General features: G+C 38.7%; 2 protein-coding genes across 4 annotated transcripts in view; one reads left to right on the top strand and one right to left on the bottom strand.

The window, feature by feature from the left end:
- LOC139963527 (3'-5' exoribonuclease HELZ2-like) overlaps window positions 1-23,804 on the bottom strand; it is a 50,381-nt gene that overhangs the window by 13,973 nt on the left and 12,604 nt on the right. For 2 of the 3 annotated variants that reach the window (XM_071964366.1, XM_071964367.1), the window contains exons 10-22: window positions 18,784-18,863; window positions 15,152-17,102; window positions 14,265-14,571; window positions 13,779-13,986; window positions 12,065-12,196; window positions 10,084-10,592; window positions 8,458-8,883; window positions 7,883-8,107; window positions 6,693-6,904; window positions 6,072-6,280; window positions 5,200-5,478; window positions 1,223-1,321; window positions 392-467 (exon numbers count right to left, since the gene is read on the bottom strand). In XM_071964366.1, coding sequence (XP_071820467.1) covers window positions 392-467; window positions 1,223-1,321; window positions 5,200-5,478; window positions 6,072-6,280; window positions 6,693-6,904; window positions 7,883-8,107; window positions 8,458-8,883; window positions 10,084-10,592; window positions 12,065-12,196; window positions 13,779-13,986; window positions 14,265-14,571; window positions 15,152-17,102; window positions 18,784-18,863 — 4,713 coding nt within the window. The remainder of the gene's footprint in view (window positions 1-391; window positions 468-1,222; window positions 1,322-5,199; window positions 5,479-6,071; window positions 6,281-6,692; window positions 6,905-7,882; window positions 8,108-8,457; window positions 8,884-10,083; window positions 10,593-12,064; window positions 12,197-13,778; window positions 13,987-14,264; window positions 14,572-15,151; window positions 17,103-18,783; window positions 18,864-23,804) is intronic. The other variant, XM_071964368.1, reaches the window with a different exon arrangement.
- On the top strand, window positions 19,409-23,720 carry LOC139963530 (uncharacterized). Its single transcript, XM_071964371.1, has 2 exons — window positions 19,409-20,851; window positions 22,983-23,720. The coding sequence occupies exons 1-2, from the start codon at window positions 19,513-19,515 to the stop codon at window positions 23,024-23,026; spliced, it is 1,383 nt and encodes a 460-aa protein (XP_071820472.1). The 5' UTR covers window positions 19,409-19,512; the 3' UTR covers window positions 23,027-23,720.

The following is a 23,804-nucleotide window of genomic DNA, read 5'->3' as shown; positions in this document are numbered from 1 at the left end:
AATTTTGATTGAAGTCTGTAGAATCTACGGACTCTTTAATACATCTGGCTAATTTTATTCAGCTCCAAATGTTTAATGACAGATAACTCAATAAAAATAATGAATATTAATATGAAAAATTGCATAGAACAGTGATATTTTCACTCAGCTTTTAGGGCAATACAGGTACAATACCAGTACGGTTATGTTACTGTTAGACAATACAGAACATTCATAATCACTATAAGTATCAGTAGTGTAATCTTAATGTACTGGTAGCATAGTTTGCTGTTGCCTTCAGTAAGGAATAAACAAAGCATATTGATTTTTAGATAAACTTTCTTGCCACCCTTATTAACCTTGTCCTGAACTATGCCCACCCCCCCCCCCAGTTTGATTAAATACTACCTACCTTGAACATTTTGGACACCTTCAACATTGACTTTTCCAAGCCCCACTGCTCGAAGTTTATTCCTTATCTGATCAACCTGCAGGATAGGAATGTTCAAAATTAACCATTTTCTCAAAACTTGTATCAATTATATTTTACATATATATTGTGTAAAAGTAAGTTGGCCTGACATTTCGGTCATAGTAGGATCTTTTTCAGAGGCTAAATGACAAGTAACAGATGGGATAAAAACATGCAAGTACATATATTGTATTAACTTCACATTCTAGAAATGTTGTCATCCTGATGCTTTTCCATAATAGTGTAAATGAAATTCAAAGCTTTTTCTCACTCCTTTATTTTAAAATTTGTCAAATGTACATATCTACCAACAAGTGCTCACTGTAGAAAAAAAATTCAAAGCAAGTGAGCCAATTTCTATTAAACCAACGATACCACCAAATAATAAAATATTAAGATAAAAAAATCTTCATATCATTAATAATATTATGTTAAACTTAATTGTTACAATATATGCATAAAGTGTTCTATACTTAATGCAGAGTACACATTAATTTAATGGAAATGTTTTTGGGCAGGTCCTTGTCAACACTTTATTGTTGCCATGCAGTAACTGACCACAATGGTGTAAATATCTTCATAATTAATCAAAGCTGAAATTTAATTCACATGCGATTAGGAGACTGAATATGAAATTTGATCACAAATAAAAACTAATGGCAAAGTTGTTGAAAACTAGAAAGCCTAAGTTTTGTGCAAATTGACATTTTGGCAAGAATGGCTTCATCTTCTGACAATGACAGGCTTCTTATTTAAACATATTTTGCTTACCTGAAGCCTGTAGGGTGTTAAGACTGCAATGTCTAAATCTCCCCACTGATGGGGCCATCTTCTTGCCAGCTCCTGAACTTCTTGAACGATTGCATTGACCTACGAAGAGAGATACAAAATGCATCAGCTCAAGACCTGGTTCTATGCAAACTAATATGACAGTCCCGCAACAACTGACTAGTCCAGCAGTAACTGCAGGCCTCAATATCACGGCGCCCACGACGGCCATGGCCGATGGTGCCCTTCCAACTGGCCTTGGTGCCTATAGGAAATCTGACGTTTTTATGGCCAAAATGCCTTGCCCTTTTTGCTCCGATGGCCGCTGTGCCCTTTTTGAGAAACAAACCCCTTGCACATCCGGACAACTAGGTCAACGGAAAACATAATAAAACACATTTTTTAATGAACATCTTTCATTTTTTCTTTCAAAAAACCACAACCTCTTCTGACAAGAACCAAAATTTCTCCAACTCTTACAGATCATTGAATTCGTTTGAAAATATATATATCATAACAATCAACCACAAGGTACAGGGTTTACAACACTCCATTACAGAGATTTTGCTAATATAGACAATGATGCTTTTCCAAAATTCCAGTAATTTGATTTGATTATAGTCCCTATCCATTGTCTGGAAACATTCTGCATCTGTGCTCAATGAACACGAAGTTGTTTAACAACAATTACTTGCAACGTTACTTTCCCCTGTGTAGATATAACAAAGTTTGTTGTATAGGCTATCATATGTGCGCACTTAAATATCATAATGTTAGGTCTTGCCGCATACCATCCTACGTAACTTTTGACAATTACTCCTGGTAAGAAGATGCACTTGAATTGTCACATAATATTTGAATCATTGTTTTGATCAGAAAATGTTATGAATTGAGACAATCTATGAATTTTGTGGGAAGCTAACATCTGTGATCCTGAAAAGGATATTACATCTCACAGTAGGTTTCTTCTCTCTGCATTGATAGTTGCTAATGTGAAATGTGCATTCATACCACAGTGGTTTCTGTTGCAAATTTTTTTGCCGTCCAATTGACCACATGCATCAGCTGATTTTTTTGGTGCAACGTTGGTGTGTAACTACTGTGAATCTTCAAAGTAGACATTGAAGTTTGATGTTTTAATCCACATTCTGTAAAAAACATTTCACATAGGCCTGCTGTAATTTTCGTAGATATGATTGTTTGCAAAGAGCCTAGCCCAGGATAAATGTTGGGTCAGGTTTTGTGCATGTGTAGTTGAAATGAAGTTCGAACAGGCCTATGTACATGCAATAGTACAGTGAACTGTATGGAATTTAGCGAGGATGCACACTGTAGGAACAGGGAGTTTTGAAGAGTCAATGAATGGAGCTAGTACTACGTAGTTGGCGAGTATGGAAGTACAAGGGCGGATGAAGGGGAGGGGGAGTGGGGTAAAAATTGGTTGAAACGGCAGGATGGGCGAAAAAAGGGGTGGGCTAGGCCACCCCTGTCAAACAGCCAAGCTAAGGCACTGAGCCATCTGCCCTATCTATTGTGTATACCATTCACTAAGTTATCTATGGGTTAAATAATTCTATTGGAAAAAAAGGAAAGCAAAGTGAGAAAGACCACCTTCTTAGTGTTCAACCGATTATGCATAACAGAAAATACCGATTACCGATTATTTTTTTCATAATCGTACCGATTCCGATTCCGATTATTTGAAAATGAGAAAATATCCCGTTTATACAAAATCGGCAATAAAGTTTGACAGAAACAGTTATTGTTGTGATTTTCCCCTGTTTCCTTTTGCTTCGTTGTTATACAAGGCTCTAAGGTATCATTTTGTATGTACCAAATTACCTCTGGAGTTTCTCGGAAAGAAAAAAAAAGGTTTTTTTTTTTTTTTAATTTCCAAAATACGGAGATATGACATCCTACCTAGTCAGCACTGTGCTAAGCGAATGGCCTAACCACCTCGACGTGAATGTCACCTGTTAATGGCTTGAAATGGGCTAAGAATAGTTACTCAAAATATCCATCTCAAAAAGTATCTCAGACAAACCATCCATCTTCAATCTTTACCAAAGTGTAAATTTTAATGACATATTGCCTTCATTCCGACATTATTTTGTACTTATTTTCAGTATTATACCGTTTATGAACAAATAGAAATGTTATGAACTTGAAGTTAAACATACCTATTCGTTACCTATATAACTCCATTCAGGTTCAATTAGAATGTGTAAGCTTAGGCCAATCAAACTGAAAAGCAAATTGTACCATCGTAACTTGTTTAAAATTACTCTAAAATGTAATACCAGATTGATGTAAAGAAATAATAACAACTAGAAACTACTCCAATATAAAATATAGCATTCCCTCTATAAGACATATCACTTACATTACCTTTCCAAACAAATGCCGATTTCCAGCAAATGGAAAGTTGTAAACTAAGCTACGCAATTTTTTTTTTTTTTTTTTTTGCAAACCGATGGTTAGGCTACATTTCCCATTGACTTAGTGTGGTTGTTAGGCTAACATGTGGTCGAAGATTGCAGTTTCCGTGGATATTTTTAGTTTTTATTTGCGACACAACTAGAGCGAATAAACAGATGTCAAGTTTAGATTTCCAAGCAGTTGATTTAGTGTGAAGTAAGGCTACCATGTGGTCGGAGATTTGTGAGGATTTTAGGTTATTTTCGCTGGTACTGCAGGCCGTAATTTACCACGGGAAGTTCCCGGTGATTGTGGGCGACCCTCTCGCACTGCTTCAAATTTGATGCGGGATGTGTGAAAACTGTTTGCGCGATTCGCGATGCAACTGCAATTCCTAGCTAAAGCAAACGCATGTCACAATTAATTTTACACAGACACCTGATATAACGAGGGCGATTTTTTTTATAATTCATTTTTCTTTTTCGCACTCGTAATTGTGCTTTAGGAGGGCTTTTTAGCACTTGCGAGGGCGAATCGCCCATCGCCCCCGCTTATTTCCTACCCTGTCCAGCACATTCCTGAATTCGCGAAATTGCTATTGCTGCTATGCTTACTGTGCCAAGAAATATGAAGTCAATAACCACGAGGGAAGCAAAATTGGCGACCCTGGCAGCCTAATTTGATGAAAGTATACACTGTGAAAGACGTATAGGGGGTGCCTTTTTTTAATATTTCATAGTAAAAGAACAAACCTAATACATCAGTTGATATTTTCAACTTCCATATGTTTTTGGATAATGATATTTTCACCTTCCATATGTTTTTGAATAATCGGTATGACATAACTGGTATTCCACGTAATTTTTACCGATTCCGATTATGTACCGATTATGCAATATTCGTACCGATTCCGATTAGGTTAATCGGTTGAACACTACACCTTCTACAGTTCTGCTTCATTAAAACAGCCGCCAGGACCTGAACTGTTTCATGATGTTTAATATTTATGTCCTTGTTGCCCTTTGTTAAGATGCAAGCTGGCCTTGGTGCCTTACCTTATGGCCTTGGAGCCCTTTAAATTTTGCCCCATTCAAGGCCAAGGTGGCCTTGCCCTTAAAATTGTGAAATTGGAGGCCTGTAACTGACTACTCTAGTAGTACTGTAACTGACTAGTCCAGCAGCAACTGACTAATCCAGTAGTAACAGACTAGTCCAGCAGTGACTGACTAGTCCAGCAGTAACTGACTAGTTCAGCAGTAACTGACTAGTCTAACAGCAACTGACTAGTCTAACAGCAACTGACTATTCCAGTAGTAACAGACTAGTCCAGCAGTAAATGACTAGTCCAGCAGTAACTGACTAGTCCAGCAGTAACTGACCTGTCCAGCAGTAACTGACTAACCCAGTAGCTTCAATTGTAAGCTTGCTGTTTGAGATGGTATATTTTTACTCCTTTTCTCCTCTTCTCCTTTACTAAATTTTCCAGCACAGTTATTTCTAGAGTATCTCTTCCTCTTTTCTACAATAACTGATATATTTACAAGGATTTCTAAAATATTTACCTCAGCCATGTTGATGTAAGAGGTGCCAATCAATTGATCATTTCCCTTCACTGTGAGGAAGGACATGGGGTGATAGTCATGGTGACGATAGTGATCGCCTTTAGCTACCAGTGGGCTCTGGTAGTGATACCGAGCGATGAAATCGAGGATCTCCTTTACCATGCGATAGTTGTACGTCAGGAAACATGTGTTTTTGCACCTCCAACGTTTGTACCAGTAGAATTCTCTCTCTAACATCGAAATGTGAAAGTTAAAGTTTCTAGCCATCTCTGAGTAAACCTGCAGCAAGACAAGGAGAAGAAAGCAATGAGTGACAAGCCTATCTTTTATAAGTAAAACTTTTCTTACACACACTAAAAGAACAGACTTCTTTCAAAGGGATTTTCTTGCATAGTCCAGCAGACAATGCAACAACTGTTTATCAAAGAGAAATAATTTTCTGCAATGTTGGTTGAAACGTCCATTACAAGCAATACCTTGTTCCTCCTTCTGGATATGCTATTATGATGAGTTTTGCTCTCCATTTTGTTAAACAAGAACTTTAGCCACTAGAAAATTGCTTTATTTAGCTTTAAGTCCTTCCAAAATGACCAAAAATAATTTTCAGTGCTATTAACGGAAGCAAAAACAAAACAAACTTATCCTCCAGCTGTCTATGTAGCCTTATGACCAACACAAACTCAGATTAGAAAGCCTAACCATGCAGTGGTTTAAATGATCCCCTCTCTACGTTGTAAACGGTTTAAGCCATTGAACCTAGGAGAATGATAAGCAAAGACTCAAGCAACCCCAAGACCAGTTTGTCATTGGAGTAGCCTGTCATAAAATATAATTACATATCAATTTAAGAATATTATTTTCTCAGAGTTTACCTTTGGTCTCATCTGAATGTGGTCTCCTGCCAAGACAACGACGGTATTCTCAATTGCAAGCCCAAGAGGAATGATAGCTTCGGTTTCAAGAGCTTGTCCGGCCTCATCAATAATGATATATTTAAAATAACCTTTGACTGTCTGATGACCTTCCTGTAAGGCCACCAGATGGATGGACGTTGCGAGGGTAGCTATGACGATGTTGCAGCCTACAATGGACAAAAGGTTTTTGTTCTCAAAAGGTATACACACAATTGAATATTTACAAGATGTTCTGATACATGTATAGCTTCTGTTTCTTTGGTTAAGTAATGCAACTGTTCATGCTTATGTATGTCAAGTTTATGTCTCATTTCTGTTCTTGTTTACCCCATTTCTATACCTGCATTCAGTTAAGGTCATTCCTCTCCATTGTACAGAGCCCCTTATGACCATTTCATCTTTCACACTAACTTCTTCATCCACCACTTCTTGCTATTCATGTCAACAGACAATGCAGACTTAGCTTTTTGTTATAAGATCAAAATTGTGTAAAATGGAATTAACTTGTTTAATTTCAGTACAGAGAAAATAATAGTTACTACATGTAAAATGGCATATTATGATCAGTTTTGTAGCTACCAATAACATCTTGATGGGTTGGTTTTCTGAATGTCCTAGGTACCACACCCTCCTCAAAGATGGCATAGTTATCTCTGATAACCTCTTTAACAGAAGCAGGGCTTTTGATAGTGGCATATACCCTGAGGAGTTTCCTGTTGTACCAAGATTCTTCTCCCTTCTTCCTGGTTAAGTGTGGGTGAAGGTATTCGGTGATCAACCAATCAGCAGCGCTGTTAGAAAAGGAAATCAGTGTATGCTTAACATTAAAATCATCCTTGTTCACACCCAGTGCATGCTGGAAGAAAAATGGTCCATTCTGTGACATTTTAACAATGCATTTTTGTACAGCAGTAAGTTCAGTCGTAGCTAGGTTACCAAATGTCTTCTACACTTTAACCCCAAACTGTGTGCCTCGCTCTGAAAAGTTAACTTTCCGTTGCTGGCAGGTAAAGTTTTCTTCTTTTTGCTACAAAATGCAGACAGTAATGAAACATGATACCTTGTTATCTTTTATCTAGACCTGAGATGTCCACCGCTGCTATGTACACTGTGTTGTGGGTATTCTCAGTAGCTGTATGTAATGACTGTACACTAGTCTAATTACTGACAGTAGCAAGCTGTGTGTGTATTTTCTGGTATCGATGGTGGTGTCGTACACTTACCGGCATGAGACGTTTCTTTGTGCGTGTGTCTTCACACCCTTTAAGTACCAGTTCAAAGCCCTCGAACTGACAGTTTGAGCAGTTTTAATATTTTGGTGTGATCAGATATTAAGGTTAGGAACTGTTTGAACTGACAGTACGAGTGATTTGCAGCATGGTATGGGAGGACAATATCGAGTGGCTTTAGGATTAGAAAATTTTCCCAACTGGCTCCACGACATGATTTTGATCGTGACTATTCATTACATGATTTGCATAGTAATTAAAGTTATGTTGGCTGGCTATATACTGAGTAGCTAGAATTTGTAGTAGTCATTTCAAGCAGTCCTGTATATTTAATAAGCACAATGGAAGAAAGACGTTCACAACTGATCCTTTTCGAACAATGTGCTGTGATAAAGTTTGATGAAAAATTTGAACAAAAAAGCACTTTTAAGTGAAGGCATGCACAAAATGATGCAACATTTAATGAATTACAGGTTTACCAATATTTTTATGGTATATTAATTATTTCTATCAATCAATCAATACTATCAATATCACTACCTATTTGAGTGAGTACAAACAAGAATCTTGTTGTTAGGAGATTGGTCCAAGAGTTTGATGATGGTCAGGGCAAGAGTCAGTGTCTTTCCTGTGCCAAATGGGCCGATGATCAGGGTAGGGCCGGGCACAAATGGAAGGCTTTTGCCAGCGCCAACGATGTACTTTGATGCATCAGCTTGGCGAGGATTCATTTCTATACACTCCTCTCTCCTCACCCCTGGAAATCTTTTTCAAAAAAGAAAAGGGAAATGAATTTAGTTGAAAGTAGGAAATTAATACAAGCTATGATTTCTTCCTTCCAAAAGCTAGTTCCCCCCGACTTCTGCAAAATATGCAAAACAGATAACTGAAATTGTTTACTGAAAAATAAAACCTTTTCGTCACTCAACTCACAAACTGTGTTAATGACAACAAATTGCTTATGCTAAAGATATGCCTTAGTTTTACAAGTACTTTACTGTGTAACAACATGCAGCCTTATATCAAGTGTCATTAGTATGTACGTCAGTGCATTTAACCCTCCTGTTTTACAACTCTTGAGGATAAAACATGTTTACCAGTAACATCGAACCTACCTTGGCACCATGTTAGCGGGGGGGAAAATCAGTTTCATCTCTGTAAGGTTGTCAACGCCAAAATGCATCTCACAAAACGAAATTCTCTCCAACTGAAACTGGACCAAAACCTTGCTCAGTGATTTATTCGGTTCCAGCTTTTGCTCCTGAACACACTGCATTCCCAAACTAACATAGAGAGAATCTGCCTTTCTAAGGTCCAAGTGTTTCTCAGTCAAGATTTTTCCTTGGTACACCTTCTCCGATGCTTCATCGAACTTGATAAGAGCAAATCGGACGTTGGACACCACAATTTGACTGGCCTCTGAGTCATCTAGTAGGGAATCTGTCAGAGAAATCTTGGCATACAATTCTCCACCTTGTGCTTTGTAGTAGCCATTCTCTGTGATGGTGTCAAAGAGTTCCAATTTTGTCCATCCGCTAAACCTGCAAAAGCGCAAACATTTATTAATCATAAAAGCATGCAGTTAATGAAAACAACATTTCCCACATTTTGAAACCAAAAGAATGAACTACAGTTCTGTGTATCTCTAGCTTAGTATTAACTTTCCCATACATACATGTCAATGCTGTGAAGATTGTTCCTCTCTCTCTCTCTCTTTAAGGTAGGATGGCTTTGAATAACAATCATTTCATTTTCATTCTTTATTCCAGTATACGTTTACAGAGAATATATAAATAGGATAACAATAAACAGAACATCAAAAATACAGGTTAAGACATATAAAAGTTTATGAGATTAAGATAATAATGAAGGATAAAAAGCATTACAAAAGTTATCAAAATTATCAAGAAGCTACAACAAAGGATCCAAGAAGCTGACTTTACCAGTTTACAAAAAGGGGCTGCTCTGTAAATAAAATGAGTTCTTAAAGAGTAACAATTCTAAAACATTATCAAAAAGCTACAATAAAGGATCTAAGGAGCCGTTTTGTACAAAAAGGGCTGCTCTGTAAATAAACGAGTTCGCAAAGAGTATAATTCTAAAACATGGCTTGATATTTGGATTTCTCAAATCATAATTTGTTTTATTGCACAGAGAGTTGAGCTTGGAATGTAGAGGATGTTTGTTAGTAGTTTGAATATTTTTGACAAGTTTTACAAATTCATTCCTAGCAGATTCAATGACTCTATATACAAGATTCTCATAATTATTAGCCTGAAACGAATATTCTTCTCTTATCTTTAACGTGTAAAAAAGGATGGGCAAGACAAACGTCGTGAACACCCTTTCTATTGTATCACTGGAAAAGTATGGGACAGTGAATGCTAATGTCGAAACAATATAATACACTTTAGCTAACATTTTCGAGATATGATTTGTAAAAGTTAGCCTATCGTCAATGCACACTCCTAGATACAAAGTGCAAGAGGTACGTTCAACGCACGAGAATTATAGTTCTCTGTTCGTTAACATTCATTAAACCTTTGTGCTTAACATTTATATTTTCAAACAAGATTTCATTTTATTTACTTGGATTCAAAATGAGATTTTTCTGCTCACACAAGATAACAATTCTAGAAATAAAGTACTGATAATCGTCTTGATCTTTATTGTGTGTGCTTTTACTGATTCTGCAGGAAACAGCAGGAAAAATGTAAAACGTATTAATGCAGTGGCCTTACTTTTTCAACCTGTCATTACAAGCCAGTTCTTCCAGATACAGCATCTTGTGGTAGTGATCCTTTACATTGTCAGGTCTCATTTGGTGCCTTTCCTCCAGGACAATGTCGCACGGTACAGGCGGTGGATACTTCTCCTTGAGAGACAGATAAAATGGGTCCTTTGGGTATCGCTCTGGGTATTCCACTATCACCGAATTGTTAGTATTCCATGGTTCCATAAAGCTGATGGCTGGAGTAGAGAACTGAGGCGTGAAGTCTTCAGAGCCGATCTTGATCTGCAATGGCACATAAAGTGCAGGGTTTTTACCAAAGTCCAGTACGACCCACTGATGGAATCCTCCCAGCACCTCAGAGGTGAAGAATACCTCGAAGGAATATGTGGTCCACTCGCTATTCCCAACCAGCCTGCTGCCAGGACATATCTGTGGGCGTTCCTCGTCCGAAGGGCGAGACAAGTAAAAATGTTGACGGTGTTCATCATACAGTAGCCCAATTCTTTTTAGCTTTTTCTGGTGAAAAGGGAAAAAAGGGGTTAAATGCAATGGTAGTGATTTGGACAACTTGTGTACTTTCAGTGAGGCTGTGAAAAGGAGCCATAAAGAGACAATTAAATGAGTGAAATCGGAGAGAGGGAGCATAAAAAACATATAGAAAAGGAATCTTCAAAGCAATGATATATGTGCTGTTTTATGTACTACATTATATTTTATTTTTCACATGCTTTACAATAATGCATGAAGAAATGGTAAGAAATTGGTATAATTACACATATGATAGGCACTAGAAAAACAAGAATGTTAATCAAAGCTAGTGACAGAGAGAAGAAACATACTGTGAGATGTAATATCCTTTTCACGATCAGAGATGATACAAATTCATAGATTGTCTCAACTCATAACATATTCTGATCAAAACAAAGATTCAAATATCACGTGATAGTCTCAGAAACAATTCAAGTGCATCTTCGTACCAGGAGTGATTGTTGTCAAAAGTTATGTAGGACAGTATGTGGCAATGCCTAACATTATGATATTTGAGTGCACACATATGATAGCCTATACAACTGACTTTGTCATCTCTACACAGGGGAAAGTACGTTGCAAGTACTTGTTGTTAAACAACTTCGTGTTCATTGAGCACAGATGCAAGAATGTTTCCAGACAATGGATAGGGACTATTAGCCAATCAAATTACAGGAATTTTGGAAAAGCATCGTCTATTTTTAGCATGAAAATCTCTGTAATGGAGTGTTGTACACCCAGTACCTTGTGGTTGATTGTTATGATATATTTATTTTCCAACGAATTCAATGATCTGTAAGAGTTGGAGAAATTTTGGTTCTTGTCAGAAGAGGTTGTGGTTTTTTGAAAGAAATAATGAAAGATGATCATTACAAAATGTGTTTTATTATGTTTTCCGTTGACCTAGTTGTCAGGGTGTACAAGAGCTTTGTTTCTCAAAAAGGGCACAGCGGCCATAAGAGCAAAAAGGGCAAGGCATTTTGGCCGAAAAACGTCAGATTCCCTATAGGCACAGAGGCCAGTTGGAAGGGCACCGTCGACCACGGTCTTTGTGAAATTTGAGGCCTGATAGGGGAGGTGTTGGGGTTTGTGAGAATTCTGGTTAGTCTTTACATTATTCAGAAAACACAGTTACTGGCACTTATTAAGTCATTACTGCAGTCCAGACGACAGGAGTCGATGGAAAGTTTCAGAGGATAGTTCAAGAGATCATTTCCCCCCCCCCCCCCCCACATGTAGAAGAGGAGTATTATCCAAAGCACAACGAAGAAATTATTATTGGCTTTGTACTAATCACACCATAGACTATAAATATGAATTTAGAATTAACTGCTGATGACACCATGTATATTCCACGATAAAGATGAAACAAGCCAATCAATTGCTTGTTACAAATATGCCTTTAATGTCAAATGCACAAGTTGTGGTTCCAACATACACAATGCTGTCGCATAACAAACCTTTTCGCTATGAACTTGGAATTGCCAACGTGTCTTATAGGGCTGGTCGTTGTCAGTCTTCTCTTTAATTTCCATGGACACCTCTAAATCTTGTTCACATTTGACCTCCACTCCTGGTAATGCCTTCATCATCTAGATGAAAGAAATGGTTATTGATAATTCTCCTCAGCAGGGATGTAAACATTAAACAGTGTGGAAATGTTTAAAGGGGGGTTCATGAGGTGAAAGGGCAAGTGACAATGGGCAAGGGTGGGGAATGGGAGGGGGAAGTAGTTAAAAATTTAGACTTCTGGTGATGCTTACTGACACTTCATTATATTACTCTGATAACTTCAAACAAACATTTTGACCTTATCCAGTGTTCTACTATCACATATGGAGTGTAATGTAGTATGTAGTTATATCCCCATCATATTACTTTAAACATGTGCTTCCATGATTCTTTGTGTTAAGAGTAACTACTTACTTCCTGTTCCCCAGTTGATTCATCCTACACCCACATCATATTCGTAGAAGCCCCCTTTGTCTTTATTCCGTGAAATATTCATGCTTAACCACAGATGACAACCTGTTGCATCTCTTGTGTTTTACAAATGTGGTTAGTCGTAGCCATCTCCTATGTGCCTTAGTAATTATAAGTAATAAACTCTGTGACCAAGAGTTTATGTCACAGATAGGTTGTTGCCCATTCACAGGAAGTTGTAATGACTTAAATACTGTAGTTTTTTAGTATGGAAAGGACTAAGATCCCAGACTTCAGAGAGAGTAGTTCAGATACACTCCAGCAACAATATCGCCACACAGAATAAATAAAGCTTATATTCTACAACTATATCTATGTCTGGAGTTTCTCTTTACCTGTTGTTCATTATACTTATTTAATAAGGGAGCCCAAACTAATTGAGCCAGAGCACCCCAATGTAACATGGCGCCCCACGTTGGGCGCCATGTTATGTTGGGGTGCTCGATATTAATTGTTCAAATAAATAGCTTACTTCCAAATAATCCTGATGTTGAAATGAGAAACTGCCTGCCATACTGGATTGTTGCATTCTGGCATCGTCTTCAAAATTAACTACTACCATTGTCAGTACGCCCCCCATCATCAATTGGGGGGGATGAAAGTTCACTCTGCAGATTTTTTTACATTCAGTAGGGGGAAGACTTAGACCACTCCTATGGGTATCCAGCCGCACCCTTCCCCTCACCCCCTTTTCAACCTCACGCAAATATACAAGAGTACTTATTAGTCTATAATTACTTTACGACTAGACCTTATTTTAGAGTCTAAATATTTATAGTCTAAATATGCCACAGAATGCACTCATTGAAGTCTACATTATCGTACATGTGAGTCGTCTACACGACCCCAGGGCCACACCACTCCTTTATTTAAAATTTCTTAATCCTGCTTTGGCCCTTGAATTAAAGTTCATGCACCATGAAAAGCTGTGCATGCCAGTGTGCTTGATGGCTCTTTTTTCAGCAATAAGGGCTTGTGAGTTCTCTGGAGCATGAAGAAAGACAGGAAGATTTTGACATATGGCTCCTATTACCCAAAGCCAACTGACATACACTCATACGTCATGGACTAGATCAAGTTGGGGAGCTTGGAACATTCTGTCTGAACAAAACAGTACAGCTTGTCCAAGTTTTGCATGTAAATTGGAAAACACTTATTACAGAGGTGCAACCTTTTCCTGTTTGATCTTACCACAGTTTCCTTTTGGTTGGTGAAATTGTAAGCCTGTAACAGTTCGTCGAGGAAAGAGAATAACCTCTGTTCTCTCACTTTCTTCATCTTCATCATTCTGTACTTGTGTCTCTCTTTCCATTCCTTCAGTTCGTCTTCTCCGTGAGCCAAGTCGCATATGTTATCTTCGTCCCTCTTCCCAGAATACCGACACATTCCAGACTGATCACTGTTGACACGACAAGCAGATTAAAAATATGACGTTGCATGCTTCAGGGAATTAAGGCAATCCGAGCTACTTGCAACCAACGATGATAAAATATTGCGTGTTGTTGAATTCTGATCCATAGCAACTGAGTTGCCACGGTAGAAGACACAACTGCATTATGCCGCTAAACAATATCATGGTTTTGAAAAGTTGGGCAAGGCCACAAAATTATTTGAGATCAAAAAGTTCACTTGATAACTTTTTGACTGTGAGAAAAGTAGGAAAAAAAAACAACTCACAATTTGCAAATCTTGTAGTCACCGTTTGTCACTCCTGGTGGGGGGTCGCGATGCTCCCACTTCTTCTCTCTATCCGAGTTTATGTTAGCCAAGTGATCCGGAGCCTTGAGATGTTGTTCCAGTTGCCATTTCTCATCCCATGACTTTTTGCAGTAGGAGCAGAAAAACTGACTTCCTGCACCCTTGGGGCCGATAGACATACTTCTCACTTGCCTCTGGTCTTGTGCTGGTTGAGAATTACTCACAGATGAACCAGCGTTTGTGCCGCCTTTTTCTCTCACAGCAATGACTTCTGCGATTGTCGACACTACACAAAAAGAGACATAGGAAGCATATTGAGAAAATAAAATAAAAATGAGAAAAGACTTTGAAGAAAGCCTGCTTGGATTTCAACTCGTTTGTGGGGGCATGGGGTGGGGGTGGGCCATATAAATTTAATATTATTTCCCCACACAACACTATGTTAATTGTTTTTCTCTCTTTGGCTTTCAGTAAACCTGTTACAGTACCCCTTTGGGTGATCTACCTCATCTACTTTGTAGATTGGTTTTACATAATGATTCGTTATGTTCCCAGTTCTCTCTCCTTTTCCCTTGTGTCTGCTGTCTCTCTGTTCACAATGTCTAATCGCAACTTCTGGCTTCACAAGATCAGATTAAATGATTCCAATGAATTCATGCATTTTTTTTCCTGACTAATTCTACTCTATGTGTTTTTTGTTGCAATGTTCTAATTAGCTTGTCTTCCTCATCTACCTGTTTTAACTGCCGTTTTCCTCTGTGTTCTTTTAGGAGCTTGACCTGGAAGAAGAAGATGCTATGATCAAAATGTCAAGCCCTCTAATCACATGACCAAACCGGACTAGGTAACTGAAGGAATCTACTCACATGAATATTGCCGTTGATACACCCATAGAGCAACTTCCTCTGGGTAGTGACAAAACATGCACTGGGAGTTATGACTTTCTCTGTAGGAGCATCTTGATCCATGCCTGCAAAGGATGGGATGGACACTGGCTCTCAACTTTGGGTTCCGGGGGTAGACTCTCACCCACTTGTTACTAGTTGTCAAAAGTTGGTAAATGGCATAACTCTTTCGCCAAGGGTGAGCTGACATGCTGCATATCTTAGGATTATTCGCATTTTGCACGGAGATCTTCTGCGGATAGCAGATCCCACAGAGGGCTTGCAGTTCATACTTGAATGGTGGGGTAACTTTTGATGTGGATGGTGTGCTTTGTTGTTCAACTTTCGGTGCAGGAAGGGTCTTCTTCTTTTGCTCAGCGGGACGCTGGTGTATGAGTTGGCAAAGTTCAACGACTTCATCACGAGGGATGAAGGAAGTCCTCTGCTCAAACTCCCAGAATTCTACCTCGAAATTGTTATGCGCAAAGCTGCAACTGTGGCCATGTTTACAGCCGTAGTGTTTCATGTTGTGCCAACAGAGAGAAACACGAGCAGGTCTGTTTGGAGGTCGGGGACGCACTTCCCAAAACTGCCGGTTGTAGCTGAAAAACACCAGGACACGGTTGTTGATATTCCATTGATGACTTTGTTCGTTATTAGTGCAGATTGTCCTCTTCTTTGGATGTTGTACACTGATGCGACCAGGAAAACCATGAAAACATTGTTGGCAGCAGAAGAGAAAGTAGCCCTGTAAATTTTGGATTAAGTCTTCTATGATCTTTGACCTCTCAGATGTGTGCCCAGAGGCCTTCTCTGGACTTATCTTCTTTGCCTTCGTTGCTGGTTTCGATACATTTGTACTTTTCTCCTGTTGACTTGCTTTCTTGGAGATCTGTTTTGTAATTTCAGGTTCCTTTACAGGTGCAGGGAATGCTGGAGGCTGAGCAGGAGAAACTTTGTGTACCGCTGGTCTTGGTGGTGTCAACTGAGCCAGTGGCATCTGCGGTGCTGTACGTACTTCCACCCTCTGCTGAGAAGCTAATCGTTGGGATTGCTTAAGTTGAATTAGCTGTTGTCTTAAGAAAGCCACCAATTCTTTGCCGTTGAAGTTGTTCTGTCTTTCCGCTTGCCATATCACCATCTCCTCCTGGCTGTGAGCATAATGGCACAAGTTGTAACCGATTTGACAGCGCAGTCCTTGGAAGAAAGTCTGACATAATCTGAAATTCCCGGCAAAGTTTGGATTGGTTCTTTGGCGGATCCGTCCCCATATTCTCTTTTCTTCACCGAGGCTCTTCAATTGGCAGATTAAGAGGTCGCCTACACAAACATGATTCTCTCTGGGGAGAAAGTTGAATGCTTGGATACCCTCATAACGTGAATCCTGGACGAAACAGCTGGTACAGGCCAGTCGGAACTGAAATTTTTGCAGCCACAATCGTGTCATGGGCGACAATGAACGTGAAAGTGCCTCAAAATCATTCTTCGTTTGGGTTTGAGTTGGTGCGATAGGAGGTGGCACTGGCTGCTGTGGTGTTGAATGGGTGTGACTGAAGTTTGCTTTCCGTTGCTGATACCCAGTTGCTTGGTGCTGGGGTGGCATGGGACGACCCAGGGTTTGAGTTGGTGCAATAGGAGGGGGCGCTGGCTGCTGTGGTGTTGAATGGGTGTGACTGAACTTTGCTGTCTGCTGCTGATACCCAGTTGCTTGGTGCTTGGGTGGTGTGGGACGATGCAGATGTGCCTCAGTTTTTTGGAAGTCATCGAGGCCGTAACCCGATTTGGTCGAGGGTCTCTGGATTTGTTGTGATGATCTCTGTGGATGTTTCTTGGGAGGTTGTACCCCATCTTGATATTGCACTCTTTGTACTGGATCAGCTGGTTTAAACACCTTGTTGACAACTGCAGGGCTTGAAACTTTGGAATTCACAACCTAATGTTTGATGGGAAAATCAAATTTAATGATCCATTATACAAACATTTCTGTTGTTTCTAGTTAGAGTTTGATGAGATAATTTTACATCAGTGTACTGAAACCAAATTTGATTTCATTTTGAAGTTTCCAAACCTACACGACAGTTCTGCCATCTTAAATTGAAAAAAAAGCAAAAGGAGTTGCTGAGGCTAAAAATTAAGCTACAGTATACTTTCACAAGTCATAAGTTAATAGTACTGTTTTGTAGAGTGACACCAAAAATGGTAAATATCCTACAATGGCCAAAAAGTTCTTTTCAAAGTTTCAAGACCATGCAGCACATTTATTCATAATTTTATAATATATGGCAATCGTTAAAATCACAAGTTTGCAAAGGCACATGAACTGAACAAAACATATATAAACATCAGGAATAATGCAAGGCAGTCACAACGTCGCATCAATCGTTTGTTAATGAGTTTCCATGGCAAAAGATGCACAGTTAACACTTTGAAGACTGAAACTCTCATTGGGAGACATTTCAACCTTGCTACCCACATTGTATCTGACATGGGCCTTTCAAGGCATTGAACGTTTACCTTAGCAGGGAATGGCTGTGGGGGCAATGCCTTTGCACCACTCAACCCCAATGTCTCAACATCTAATATAAAGGGAATGACTAAACACCACCTCTCCTACCTCCCTATACTGACCGACCCCCTTCCTCCATCCCTCCTCTCCTCATCACAATTCCTGTCCTTCCACAACATTCACTTGTTACTTTCCTTCTTTTCCCGCTTTTTCACTTTCCTTTGACATATACTTACTAATTAACTACTAATTAACCCACATTATAATACACATCCTTCTGCACAGTTTATGTCCTAAGCTGTTTTGTCTCCTTTGTTCAATCCCCTTTCTTTTTTCATTGCTCATTAATGACTGGTCGAATTGAGTTGTCTGTCCATCTGTCTAGTTCTAAATGTGTTCTTTTCTATATTCGTTTCAATTTGCCTTTGCAATTTGCCTCCTGTTGGGATCGAAACATCACACCCTCTAACTTATATAACCTAAATTTATGAGATGGTATAATTCTATGCTGAATTTAACATGATCGTAAACAAATACCAAGTTATCTAAAGCAGGGGGAATGAAATAAAGTGGGATGGAAAATAATGTTTCTTCCATTTCAATTACATACATAAAGGGAAAAAGAAATACTTAAAAAAAGGGGCCCAGTGACATAATGTCCCGGGCCCCACCTGGCTCTTGACGTCCCTGGGCCCCAGAGGTAAGCATTGTGGTTTGATAAAAAATGGAAATTTATACTCAATCTACTTCTACTGAGTTTTTGCTTTGGAAGTAATTTATGCAACTACATGAAGTGAGAAACTGAAATTTAAGGAAACTGAACCTTCCTAGCAGGGAGTAGTTGACTTTCACAATTATTTATTTTGTGTAAAAGTAAGTTGGCCTGACATTTTGATCCTAGCAGGATCTTCTTCAAAGGCTAAATTACAAGTAACAGTAACAGAAGGGACAAAAACACACACAGAATACAGACAGGTTATTGAGCATGGTGAACACAAAGAGATAGATGTAAGGGGATTAGTAGACAAGGGATGGAGAAAAGAAAGAAAGAAACCAACAGGGGAAGAGAAGAGGTAGGAGATAATTATTTATTTTAATTGCAAATTACCTTGGCAGCTGGTGACCCATTCTTGGTTGGTTGATGTCTAGCATTCTTCTCTACTGCTCTTCTGCTACTCTTCGAGTATCCTGGAAGTATAGTAAAGGTTATGTTTATTACAATGAATATGCAAAAAAAAGAAAACAAATTATAAAATGGGCAAATCTATTCTTAAGACCAGCAGAAATGCATGTAACTTTGGTGTCATATATGATAAATTACTATTTCAGCCATGTGGAAACATCACTTAGTAGTTTCTTTTCCTGATTATTCAAATTTTCGTTGTTAGTAGCTGCTCCGATTAATGGGTTCTTCTTGATAAATCAAGCATCTGCTACTTCATTTATATCATGCACACTGATACAATGAAGGAAACGTATTTTGGACATCAAGTTCCCATAATAACCAGCTGCTAAACCCAACCTGGCCACATTATACAGATTTCAAAAACAAAGTTTATGATAGCCAAAAGCTTTTTACTCTGTCCAAGTTTCCTAACGATTTCCTGGTAAGCTTTTTACTGTTGATTTACTTATATGCTGACATTAAAAAGCCCTGTATATCTTAAATTCCAAATCCCTGGTGTAATGATTGTTGTTATTCTAAGATATCGACCTCTATTACCAGAGAGAGCATAACCCTGTAACGTATTGAAGAACATAATAAACCGACATAAAAATCCACAAGATTCTCCACTAATATTTACATGGTGACAGAATTGGGATCGATTTTTTTGCAATGGAAGGCCTACGTCCACCGGAGAATCTAATTTTGACAGGAAATGTTGCTGAACAGTGGAAGTTTTGGAAGCAGAAATTTACACTTTATAAACATGCTTCAGGCCTAAGCGCAAAGGACCCTATAGTACAGTGTAGTACGTTGCTACACATAATAGGCGATGATGCATTACAGGTATACAATACGTTTACTTTCGCGACTGACGAAGAGAAAAAGGACCTAAACGTCCTGATACAAAAGTTCGAAGAGCATTTCTTACCACAGAAAAACGTAACATTTGAGCGACACGTATTCAATACGACATTTCAACGCGACGGTGAATCATTTGAACAATTTTTGACCGAGTTGAAAAATCTTGCTAAGACATGTGATTTTGGCACACTCACAGATGACCTTGTGAAAGATAGAATTGTGGTCGAACTCCGAGATGATGCTGTTCGAGCAAATTTGCTTGCAAAGAAAGACCTAGACCTTGCCAAAGCTGCAGAAATATGCAAAGCTTCAGAAAGAAGTAAAGCTCAGATGACACAACTGAACAAATCTACGCGACAAAGTACAAGTGAAAGTGAAGTGTACACAGTCTATCATAACAGAAGTAACAAAGCAAATAACGATAAGCCTAGACAGTCTCGAAACTATGATAGGTCTAACACACAAAGCAATAGGCCTAGCTCAACTCGACACCAGTGCAGTAAATGTGGTTATAACCATGATCGCAGTGGATATTGCCCAGCAGAAGGGAAATCTTGTAATAATTGTGGCAAAACAAACCATTTTGCCAATATGTGCCAAACAAAATTAAATCAGTCAAAAGGCTCCAAAATACAACATGACAGACGTAACCAACAAAAGGTACATACAGTAGACGAGGCAAACAGTGATACCGGTACAGAAGGATCCGGCAACTCAGACTTTTTCATTGACGTTCTAGAGTCTCAGCAATGCAAAACAGCTGATAGTGAATGGAACATCAATTTGTTAGTCGAAGATGAGAAAGTCAACTTCAAGCTTGACACTGGATCACAATGCAATGTGATTTCTTCATCAGTTCTGGAAAACATGGAGAATGTGAAGTTGCAGAGATCAAAGATGCATCTGATAACTTACTCAGGACACAAGCTACAACCAATGGGGAAGTGTGTACTCCTCTGTGAACACAAAAATCGCTACTATGACCTCAGTTTCCAAGTCGTCAAAGGAATGAAGAAGCCCTTACTTGGCTTGAAAGCGTGCACAGCCCTAGGACTGATTCAACGTATCGACAGTGTGGAGTCATCGAAAACTCCAGAACCACAGGACAATTACAGTGATGTATTTAAAGGACTTGGTTGTTTGCCAGGTAAAGTGACACTCAAAGTAAAAGAAGGTAGTAGGCCAGTAGTTCACCCGCCCCGTAAAGTTCCCATTGCATTGAGAGAAGAGGTAAAAGAAGAGCTTAAACGTATGGTTGATTTAGATGTAATAGAGAAGGTCACTGAACCAAGTGATTGGGTTAGTAGTATGGTAACTGTCATAAAACCTGATAGAAAGAGGGTACGGATATGTTTAGATCCAAAAGATCTGAATGAGGCATTAGATAGAGCTCATTATCCAATGAAAACAGTGGAAGAAATCATAACTAGGCTTCCACAAGCTAAAGTTTTTAGTACTTTGGATGCAAATTGTGGGTATTGGCAGTTGGCCTTAGACTCAAAAAGTTCAAAATTATGTACTTTCAACACACCCATAGGGAGGTATAGGTACAAGAGGTTGCCTTTCGGTATTAATGCTGCCCCCGAAATATTCCAAAGAGTCATGACAGAATTATTCGATGATTTAAGTGGTGTAGAAGTCATGATGGATGACATCATTGTGTGGGGAGCTGATGAGGCTGAGCATAACATTAGGCTACAAAATGTCTTACAAAGATGTCAAGAAAACAATCTAAAACTAAACATAGACAAGTGTAAGTTTAAAGTCAGTGAAGTCAAATATATTGGTCACATATTGACATCAAATGGTATAAAATCTGACCCAAAGAAAATAGAGGCAATTCAGGAAATGCAGCCTCCAACAAATGTAACTGAGCCAAAGAGATTTCTGGGAATGATAAATTATGTTGCTAAGTTTATTAGGAATTTACCAGCTATCTCTGAACCTTTGAGAGTGCTCCTGCGTAAAGAAACAGTATGGCATTAGGAAGAAGAACAGAAAAAATGCTTCAATTCCCTAAAACAATTGATAACTAAAACTCCAGTACTACAGTATTTCGACACCAACAAACCTGTAACAGTAAGCGTGGATGCTTCAAAAGGTGGAGTTGGGGCTGTACTACTGCAAAATGAAAAACCAGTTGCATATGCATCAAAAACGTTCACAGATGCGCAAACAAGATATGCACAAATTGAAAAAGAGTTGGCCGCTATTGTATTTGGATGCGAAAAATTCCATCAATACATATTTGGCAGGATGACATACATTGAAACTGATCATAAGCCCCTAGAGGCTATATTTAGGAAACCATTAAGTGTAGCACCCCCGAGGCTTCAGAGAATGTTGCTTAAGTTGCAAAAGTATCAGCTTACAGTTAATTATAAGAAAGGCTGTGAATTATATGTTGCTGATGCTTTAAGTCGTAGTTATTTACCTGATACATCAGATGAAGTTAATGACAGCTTACATATCATGGAATGTGTAGTATCTCCTTTGCCAATTTCAAATTCAAAATTGACAGACATAGAGAATGAAACACAAAAAGATCCAGTTTTGGCAAAGCTTCATCAGCAAATTGTTTCAGGATGGCCAAACAGTAAACAAACTCTGGACAAAGATTTAACTCCATATTGGGCTTGCCAAAGTGAATTGACAGTTGAGAATGGGTTAATTTTCAAAAATGAAAAGGTGCTCATTCCTGTGAAATTGCGAAAAATGATGCTTGGAAAAGTTCACCAAGGGCATCAAGGAATCGAAAAAACTAAAAGGTTGGCAAGAGATCTAATGTATTGGCCAAACATGGCAGTGCAAATCACAGAAACAATTGAAAATTGTGATGTTTGTAATCGTTTTAGACATCAAAACCAAAAGGAGCCACTGAAGAAACATGAAAGCCCAGTGCGCCCATGGCAAAAAGTGGGAACAGATCTTTTTGTGTATGATTCAGACACCTACATAGTAATGGTAGACTATTACTCCAGTTACTTTGAGGTTCAGAAATTATCCAAGACTAAGTCAAATCAAATAATTCAGTTTTGTAAACAACAGTTTGCTAGATTCGGTATCCCTAGCATAGTAGTCTCTGACAATGGGCCACAGTATTCATCTGTTGAATTCAAGGAGTTTAGCAGAGCATATGGCTTTAAGCATGTGACATCTTCGCCATTGTATCCTCAATCTAATGGTAAGGCAGAAAAGGCGGTTCAAATAGCTAAGAACCTAATTCGAAAATCCAAGCTTTCTGGACAAGACCCCTATACTGCTTTGCTTAATTACAGAAACTCTCCCCAAGAAGGAATCGATTCGCCGGTACAAATGTTAATGAGCCGACGAACCCAAACACTACTTCCAACTTCACCCGCCTTGTTAAAAAGCAAAACACCAAAGAATGTCCAACAGAAATTCAAGAAAAGGGCACACAATCAGGAGAAGTACTATAACCGTGGTGCTAAGTCTTTGCCCCCCATAAGTGTTGGAGAGTCAGTGAGTGTCAGATTTGGCAAAGAGTGGAAACCTGCAGTGGTAGTTGCCAAGTCTCCCTATCCCAGATCATATGTTATTCAAGTTGGTTCTCAGCAATATCGAAGAAATCGTAGAGATCTGAGAAAAGTGAGACCTAAGTATGAAATACCATATGTGCAGGATAATGATGACGATCAACCTGCAAACGACATTGTTGACCCTGACCCGGTTTGTTCAAGAAGAGGACGGATACTCAAACCAAATCGTGATCCAAACTTTTCGTATTATTGATCGATGGGTTGACAAATGACAACTATAGGAAATTATGTGTTTTGTGTAATCATTTATTTATTACATGTTCAGTTTAATTTTTATATGTGATGTCTCACTTCCTTAAAAAAAAAAAAAAAAAAAAAAAAAAAGGGAGATGTAATGATTGTTGTTATTCTAAGATATCGCCCTCTATTACCAGAGAGAGCATAACCCTGTAACGTATTGAAGAACATAATAAACCGACATAAAAATCCACAAGATTCTCCACTAATATTTACACCTGGCACTTTCCTTGTTTTTTTTTTGGGGGGGGTGGGGAGAGGGGGAAGGTATCACATGACACTAAAATGTAATGTAATGTATCT

Source organism: Apostichopus japonicus, chromosome 22 (assembly GCF_037975245.1).
Source record: "Apostichopus japonicus isolate 1M-3 chromosome 22, ASM3797524v1, whole genome shotgun sequence".
NCBI classification, from domain to species: domain Eukaryota; kingdom Metazoa; phylum Echinodermata; class Holothuroidea; order Aspidochirotida; family Stichopodidae; genus Apostichopus; species Apostichopus japonicus.
Note: the sequence above shows the minus strand (reverse complement) of the source record. Positions and strands in the feature narration are given on the sequence as shown.

Bases quoted from the DNA above. Each gene is read 5' to 3' on its own strand.
- LOC139963530 (XM_071964371.1), top strand. From the start codon at position 19,513: ATGGAAGGCCTACGTCCACCGGAGAATCTAATTTTGACAGGAAATGTT. The intron at 20,852-22,982 runs GTAAAGTGACAC...GCTTAATTACAG, and splicing joins AGGACTTGGTTGTTTGCCAG to AAACTCTCCCCAAGAAGGAA.